Genomic DNA, 9,177 nt, shown 5'->3' on the forward strand with positions numbered 1-9,177 from the left:
TAAATGTGACATAATCAAACTAAGACTTTAAGGAAACAAATAGATCCTAGAACAGACTAGGTTTTGTTTTTCTTCTGTAAACAGGACATCCCAGCATAAAGAGGTACCCTCTACTCTAACCTTTACAAAAAATAACCTGAAGTCCTTGTTCCCGTCTTACAAAACCCACTGCTCTGCTATTTCCCAATGGGTTCCAAGACCAAATAAATACATTTACAATGGTGATAGTGACATCAGTGAGTAAATTCTTGGTCATCCTCTAAAACTGACATGACCAAAAGTGGGGAATTGTTAAATCAAGTTCAAGTTTAGCCTAACACTGCCTCCTTATATATTAAGTTTGGCCTGAAGGTTTCTCAGCACATTACGACCTATAATGTAAATGGAGTTGTATACAGACTGTAGCCTACTCTTGTGCCAATCACCAAGTTTTGGGCAATCAGAGATGGCCAACTGTTCAAACCGTGTTCATATTAGGTAAATGCCAAGCTATAATCAATCCGGCTGTTTCTGTGCCTCACTTCCATTTTTTGTATGTCATTTTCCTTTTTCTGTTCATAAATCTTCTTCCACTACGTGGCTGCACTGGAGTCTCTGCGCCTACTCTGGCTCGGGACACTATCTGATTTGTGAATCGTTCTTTGCTCAGTTAAACTCTGCTAAACTTAATTCAGCTAAAGTTTTTCTCTTTCAACACATTCTTTCCATCTCTTAGCAAGCAATAAATATTAATAGGTCCGTCCCTAACCTTTTTAATGGCTGCATGAAATTTCATCAATATGGATGTACCATAATTTAATTAGTTCCCTACTGTGGGACATTTAAATCATTCTAATCTTTCCTGACCACAAATAAGGCTGCCTTGAATATTCTTGTGTGTCTCTTTGCCCACAGCAGTTTGTCTATAAGTGCAAATGCTAAATTGCCATGATTCATTCTGGCAATGTAATTGCAAAAACTGGCATAACTCACACATATTTTGCCTTAATACCTAGTTTCATATTCCCATCCCTGAGGCTTTTGGGCCATGTTCCCTGTTCTGCTACAGCCTCAAGGACAACTTCATAGATGTCTACCAGATGACCCTGAAAAACACTCAAGTCCAGTCAAGGTAAATGGACAATAATCTCTGGAAGGCCTGATGGTAACATGAGTGCTAAGGAAGAAATCTATCTAATCAAAGGTTTTTGTCAAACTGAAGAAAGAATGTGTTAACCGAATGGGAGTGGTTTTTACAAAATCCAGAAGAAGGAAGCCAAATAGGAAGAATTTGGCAGCATTTATCACTCATAGTCCAAGGGAGAGAGATAATTAACCTAATGGAGAGTCACCAGAGAAGTACATTCAAAAGGGTTTCTCCAAGGCCCAGATGGAATTTTCTTCCATACAATTCTACTCCTTTCGTTCTGGGTCCTTCCAAGCGGTTCAGTAATGTAGTTAATAATTTCTCTCCCTAGGTAACTGAATCTGACGAAAAGGTGCAGAGGATTAAAGACAGCTACAGATTCCTTCACATGCCTCCCATTAAGAGGTGAAGTCCATGTCTCCAGGATCTCAGTGGGCTCTGTAACTGCTTTGATGAGTGGAATACAGTGGAAATGATACTGTGCTGATTTTCAGGACCAGGCCTTAAGAAACTGCAACTATTATTTTCTGTCTCTTGGAACATTCACTCTGGGGGAAGCCAGTGCATGCAAGAAGTCCATGTGTTCTAAGACCATCATGCTGTAAGGAAGCTCAAGTCAGTCATATGAAGAGAGAGATAACCAGCTGTTCTGGCCAAACCAGGCCAGGCACCAAACATGCAACTAGAAAAGTCATCTTGGCCATTCTGGCCCCAGAAGAGGTGACGTACCAGCTAAAAGCCAGACTCAAGGCCCAGACATATGGCCTCACTTGAGCACTCCTCTCCATTTTTGCCCATTTGAGCTGAAGGCCCGCTCCATCATGAAGCAGAGATAAGTCATTTCCACTGTGCCCTGCCCACATTCCTGACACACAGAATTATGACTATAACAAAATATTTGTTGTTTTAAGCCACCACGATTTGGGATAGTTTGTTACGCAGCAATAGATAACTACAACAGAAGATTCTAGTGCAATGGAGTATTATGATTCCTGGGAGGCTTGACTTCCTATCTTAGTTCGTTTTGTATTGATATAACAGAATATCTGAAGCAGGGTAATTTATAAAGAACAGCAATTTATTTCTTACAGTTCTGGAGGCTGGAAAGTCCAAGGTTGAGGGGACTGTATCTGGTTAGGATCTTCTTGCAACGTCATCCAATGGCAGAAAGCAGAGGGGTAAGAGGGCATGTGTGTGAGGTGGGGAGGGAGGGGTTAAAATAATCTTTTATCAGTAACCACTCCCATGATAACTAATCATTCAGAATCATTCCAATCACCTCTTAAAGGTCCTACCTCTCAACACTGTTGCATTGGAGATCAAGCTTCCAACACATGAACTTTAGGAAACACAAACCAGAGCACTTCCTCATTAAATAATCATGCAGGCACTCCAGTCCACATTTGTTTCTCTGGATATGCCCAGTGTGGGTCAGTTCCCAACCACCTGCCCATGCTGAATGTGTTGACAACATTTAGTTTCTGAAACCTCAAACACCGAGAACTGAAGGGTCAGGCTTGTTCAATCTGCCCACCTCCCTCATTGTCTTTTCTTCACTCTATAATATGTCAAACAACCCAGATCAGGGAGCTAGGAAGAAGAGTGTCACAGATAAGTTTACCATCAGATGTATCCACTGCTCAGTACCACTCATAGCACCTCCTCTATGCCTAAGACCATGCCTGGCTCTTGGGGGAAAAAGGTAGGAAAGGCATAGGCCCAGGCCTCACAGCTTCACAGCCCAATCTCTAAGCCATATAAACAAGTGATGATAAGAAACGTGATACATGAGGGCCAGGCACAGTAATTTATAACTATAATTCCAGCACTTTGGGAGGCCAAAGTGGGTGAATTGCTTGAGCTCAGGAGTTCAAGACCAGCCTGGGCATAGCAAAACCTGTCTCTACCAAAAATACAAAAATTAGCCAGGCATGGTGGTGCATGCCTGTGGTCCCAGCTACTTGGGAGGCTGATGTGGGAGGACAGCTGGAGCCGGGGAGGTCAAGACTGCAGTGAGCCATGATCGCACCATTGCACTCCAGCCTAGGTGACAGAGTGAAACCTTGTCTCAAATAAAGAAAAAAAAAAAGAAAGAGAAACATGGTAACATAAAATGACACATATGTGCTTAGGACATTGGGGGACCTGGGGGAGATTAAATCATTAATCTCCTGGGCACTGGGGGGCACAGGAAGGGTCACAAAGCCAGGCAGTCCATAATAAGAGCTACATAATAGATATCTCATAATTCTCAGGATCAATATGTTTGAAAGATATTAATTTGATACAAACGTAACATATGTTTACATTTCATTTTTCCAGCGTTCAACATAATTTTTATCAGGAAAGAGAAAGGCACTGGCATTTATGTAGTATGACTTTTACATGTCCTAATTCCCACCTCACTCAAGTGCTACAGTGCTTCTCAAAGCTTATTACTTTTTTGTGTGTGCTAATGCAGTTTTTGACAACTGAGGGCGCAAGGGACATTGTGGTTGGCTGTTCCTACGTCCATTCCCATCCTCCCCTTTGTGTGGCAGATACCTTGTTTGGGTGGGAGGGACCCCAATCCCAGCTTGAGGGTGAACCTGCACAGAGGTAAGCTAATTAGGGTATGTCTATCTCTCCCTGGCCACTATGATGGGTTCATGGATAGGCAATTAACCCAGGCCAAGCCAGTCAACCAACTCCTGCAAGACAGCTGAACCAAGGGAACCGCAGAAAAACAGAGATGTCATTTTTTAAATTTAGAGATAGGGTCTTGCTGTGTTGCTCAGTCTGGTCTCAAACTCCTGAATTCAAGGGATCCTTCTGCCTCAGTCTCCCAAGTAGCTGGGGGACTGTAGGACTGTGCCATCACACGCAGCTGAAGCTGTAGCTTTGATGACTTCCTGAATCTCTGGAACAAACACACCTGAAGGACACTCAACTATTGGAGTTTTCAGTTCTATGAGCCAATAAAGCTGCTTTATAGTTTAAGCCAGTTTGAGTGGCAATCTAACAAATTCTAACTAATACAAAGTGAGTAATTGAAACACATTCTCTAATTTTAAAGGGCTATTAACTGAGTGTTATAAACGTACAACACTCCTCTCTCTATTAAAGCACACTAGCCACATATAGTGGGAAGGGCTAATGTATTTCCCATGGGATGGCCCAGGTTCATGTGCCCCAAGATGTTTGGGATACAAGGACTGAAACCAGGGGGCTCTGCTATATCCCAGCCCTGGACTCTCTTTTAAAAAGCCATACATCCTGACTTTTCCCCTGCTTTCCTCTTCCTCCTTCTAAAGCCATCTAGAATTTCTTTGGTAGTTACTGCTCTAGACATCATCCTAAGCAAGTCTGCCCCTGAGAAATCCTTAGTTCTCACCCTTGAGGCATTTACTGGGCTTCTCCCATTTCTAAAGGTTAAATCAAGCAGAAGAAGTTAACAAGAGTCTGTTTTCTTGGCTTAAAGCAGGGGTGCCCAACCCCTGGGCCACAGAACAGTACTAGTATGTGACCTGTTAGGAAACAGGCCACAGCAGGAGGTAAGCAGCAGGTGAGTGAGCAAAGTTTCATCTGTATTTACAGCCACTCCCCATCATTCATATTACCACCTGAGCTCCACCTCCTGTCAGATCAGTGCTGGCATTAGATTCTCATAGGAGCACAAACCCTATTGTGAACTACACACGTGAGGGATCTAGGTTGCACACTCCTTATGAGAATCTAACGCCTGATCTGTCACTGTCTCCCATCACCCCCAGATGGGATGGTCTGGTTGCAGGAAAACAAGCTCAGGGCTCCCACTGAGTCCACATTATAGTGAGTTGTATAATTATTTCGTTATATATTACAATGTAACAATAATAGAAATAAAGTACACAATAAATGTAATGCACTTGACTCATCCCAAAACCAGCTCTGCCACCCCAGTCCATGGAAAAATTGTCTTCCACAAAACTGGTGCCAAAAAGATTGGGGACCACTGGCTTAAAGGATCTGGGTCCACAAGTGATTTCAAAACTATCTCTCAGTATTTTCTGACCTGCCCCCTGTCAAACTGAAATAATCAAAAGAATCAGAATCCAGTTTTAAACATTTTATTCAAGTGAAAAGTTGAGTATTCTCAGCCATTTGGGAAACACACACTCCAGAAAAATGGGATCAGTGCTCCAAAGTTAAATGTTAAGTCCTTGCTTATATAGGCAGGAAACAAAGTTTCATAGGGTTATAACACTTTCTATACAAGGCTGGTTTATGAGTTACAATTTAATTAGTTATCATTTGTTTTCTTTTCCATGTGTCTCATTTTCATTTCTTTCCAATTTAAAATAGTAAACATTTCATCTTAAAGCAATGTGATAGGCATGAAATCTTTGCGTGAGAAAGATAAAAGGAAGTTAATCTACAATGAAGTTCAACAGTGAAGAGGGAAGGCATCTTCCTTGACCCCCTGTAGACATTTACAACATTTTCAAAACCAGAGGTAAAGAAGAAAGTTAATCTATAATCAGAGAAACAAAGGTTACAGCTGCTTAGGTTACAGCAGCCTGCTTATGTGACTTGAGTCCCATAATCACATAATCACATTCCCTTAAGGCTCAAAATATTTTAAATTTCCAACAGCTTAGATTTTGAATTACTTATTTTCACACCCCCAAGTCTCACAAACATGAGCCCAACAGGGAAGACTGCAGAAGAGACAGCAGCCACCAGGACACTGCAGAGGATGCAGCCCTAGTTGTAGTCCATTTTGCCCTTTGTTGCCCTCAGGGTCATCTTCTCCCTCATCCTCAACCTCTAGTCCAGCTTTCTCTGGAGTGTGGCTCAGATCTGCCTTTCCATCCTGGATCCTGCCATGCCTGAGCTGTCATCACCTTAGACCCCTCTGCACCTCTCCTACTACACATACCACAGCCTGGCCACTGTTCCATGCAGGCCATCTTCACCCCATGCCTGCTCAAGAGCTCACCATGGCCCCTCAGAGGAACCAGGGCCCTTATCTTGATCTTCAAGGCTGTCCTCAAAGGCCTGTTCTGTCCCCAGTCCCCACAGCTCCTCCTCATTTTTGACTCCTTTCCAGCACAGACACATGACCAGTAGGTGGTTGACTATACCAGCCCAGGACCAGCCTGCTCCTATCAGTCCCTGACAACCAAGTGTCCTTGTGAAGGCACCCGGTGAATCGAAGCCCCCTCCCTCTTCCCCAACCTTAGAACAGCTTCTCCTCCCAGAGTTCTCTCTGTGAAGTTAACTTTTTATTACTTTATCTCTTTGTCCTCCATCTTCTTCAGAGGAGCATATAAGCCCCATGAGGGCAGAAGCCTCATCTCACTGAATCCCAGCACTTGGAACCATGCCTGGAACATGGTAGGTGCATTTACATTTGTTGCTAGTCATTAGGAAGACAGATCCCACATGAACCCCTTTGGTTCATTTCCTAAATCCTCTCCAGCATTGGTCAGTGTTGGGTTTTCCGGTCTCTGTCAGTGAGCAGTGAGCTGTTCATCCCTGCCTCATTTCTGTATTCTGCTGGATAAAACTTTCTTATTAGACGTTGGTTTTCTCCCCCAACACCACTGACCTGAACACAAACTGATTTCTTTTAAATTTAATTAATTAATTAATTAATTTTGTGAGACAGAGTCTCGCTTTGTTGCCCAGGCTGGAGTACAGTGGCACGATCAACCTTCGCCTCCCAGGTTCAAGCAATTCTCCTGCCTCTGCTTCCCTAGTAGCTGGTATTACCAGCATGTGCCACCATGCCCAGCTAATGTTTGCATTTTTAGTAGAGACAGGGTTTCACCATGTTGACCAGGCTGGTCTCAAACTCCTGACTTCAGGTGATCTGCCCACCTCAGCCTCCCAAGGTGCTGGGATTACAGGTATAAGCCACTGCACCTGGCCTCAGACTGATTTCTTAATAACAAAAAGTACCTTTTCCTTTCTGTCTGTGAGTTTGCTTCCACGATCTGAGAAGCAGCATTGTGTTTTCCCCTAAGAGGAAATTTACCTTGCAAATAACCAAGAGGCTTCTATAATCCTCCTGAAGTTATTTCCTTTGGAAGAAGTCTGTGGTAGCCAGTATCATGACAGAATTAGTGATTCCATAATATCTGTCAGCTTACACACTTGCCTTTGCTACTGTCTTCCCAAGACAGCTCCCTCCTCAGCCTCTGCTCACTTTAAGTCCAGCGTCCAGATCCCCTCCTTGCTGGTGCCGTCCTGATTTACACCCCTCATCGTCCTGTTTATCTCAGCTCAAAGGGCTCTGTCTGTGCTTTGCACATTCTCCCTACAGATTTCCAGTTTATGACCGTAGCCTCAGTGGGTCCCCAGCTGAGTTCCTGCAGTCTTCACTTTTTGTCCAATGTCTCCTCACCTCTAGCCTCTCCGTTCCGGTGCCCACCCCCATCCCCAGTACGCGATGCCCCCGCGGGTTACCTGTAACTGGTGCAGCTGCAGGGCATAGCCTTGAACGAACAGCTGAAAGAAGAAGCGCAGCTGCCCTAGACGTGGAATCTCCTCTAAGCTCCGTTGCCGCCGCCGGATACCACGCCCGGCTCCGGGAGCCTCGGTGGCCTTGTCCGAGGGGAGGGCGGTAGGGATCGCGGCCTTGGCTCTGGCACCGTGGGGGCAGAGGCCACGGCCGGCCCCTCGCAGCGCCCACCTCAGCCTTGCGCAGCCCAGCGCAGCCATGGCTTGTGCTCGCGCGCCTGCACCTTTGGGTCGAGTGCGGAACCCCCGGACCCGCCCAGGCAGCAGCTCAGGGCGGGTTCAAGGCCGGGCGCTGGGGAGGGCCGAGCAAAGGCCAGCCAGACCCCTTCCCGCTCGCTCCCTCGCTCCTCCCAGCGACGCGGAGACTGCAGGAGATACCCACCGCGCCCCGACCAAGGCCTTCGCCACCGACTCCTCACCCCGCGCCCCCGAGGCCTCTCAAATAACTTTTCGCTTGGTCTGAACTCTGGGCGGGAGTGCAGCGAGATTCTTTCGAAACCGGGAAGTCCTACACCGGGACAGGTCCTCGCCCGGCCGCGGGTTCCCCACCCAAGGCGACCCTCGCGTCCTGGAGGGAACGGGAACCGGCCGCGACTAAGCTGCCCCCGGCTTCTCCGAATGGCCGTCCGGATTGATCCCGGAGTCAGTGCGGAGCGAGGGGGGCCAGTCATCTGATCCCTGGAGGGGGGCCGCTGAACAAAGAAATCTAAATATTCGTGTTTTGTTTTTTTCAATCCAATTCTTCCCCCACGAACCTCCCCGCCGTGTCTGCCAAGGCAGGATGTTTCAAACTGCAGGTTGAGAGCAGATTTCATAGATAATGGCCAGAATAATTTTTAATAAAATGAAAAGAGTAACATAGTATGGAAAATTTATTGCAATAAGAAAAAAAGTATTTTTTTTTTTTGAGACGGAGTCTCGCTCTGTCGCCCAAACTGGAGTGCAGTGGCCGGATCTCAGCTCACTGCAAGCTCCGCCTTTCGGGTTCACGCCATTCTCCTGCCTCAGCCTCCCGAGTAGCTGGGACTACAGGCGCCCGCCACCTCGCCCGGCTAGTTTTTTGTATGTTTTTAGTAGAGACGGGGTTTCACCGTGTTAGCCAGGATGGTCTCGATCTCCTGACCTTGTGATCCGCCCGTCTCGGCCTCCCAAAGTGCTGGGATTACAGGCTTGAGCCACCGCGCCCAGCCAAAAGTATTTTCTTAAGAATCCTATGTTTCATGTATATTCAAAGTATAGTTTTCAAAAAGTTTAAAAATATGACTCTTGCAAGTATAAAATAAATACAGGGTCAAAGATCACATTCAACCCAGGAATGAAGGACCCAGCAGGACAGTACAGCTGGTTCTAACAGTATTTGAAAAATTGGTGATTTACAGGCAGCCAGAGAAGAAAGGGCCTATTAAGTTCAATTAGACTGACAGCTGAGTTGCTAGGTGGGGCTTTCTATTTATTTATTCAAGGGCTCCTAGTTTCTTCAATCTGTGGCTGGATGTCTTTGATCAGTCTGGGGAGTTTCTCAGATATTCTATGTTCAAACATTGCTTCTCCCCATTTTTTCCTCC

General features: G+C 45.6%; 1 protein-coding gene across 1 annotated transcript in view; it reads right to left on the minus strand.

Annotated features, from left to right (window-relative positions):
• Positions 1 to 8,498, minus strand: part of LOC105504716 (sterol 26-hydroxylase, mitochondrial) — a 36,505-nt gene extending 28,007 nt beyond the window's left edge. Inside the window, exon 1 of the mRNA XM_011932241.1 lies at positions 7,559 to 8,498. Coding sequence (XP_011787631.1) covers positions 7,559 to 7,813 — 255 coding nt within the window. The 5' untranslated portion in view covers positions 7,814 to 8,498. The remainder of the gene's footprint in view (positions 1 to 7,558) is intronic.
• Positions 8,499 to 9,177: the final 679 nt, after the last annotated feature.

The sequence above is a fragment of the Colobus angolensis genome, unplaced genomic scaffold (genome assembly GCF_000951035.1).
Source record: "Colobus angolensis palliatus isolate OR3802 unplaced genomic scaffold, Cang.pa_1.0 Scaffold95, whole genome shotgun sequence".
Lineage (NCBI taxonomy): Eukaryota > Metazoa > Chordata > Mammalia > Primates > Cercopithecidae > Colobus > Colobus angolensis.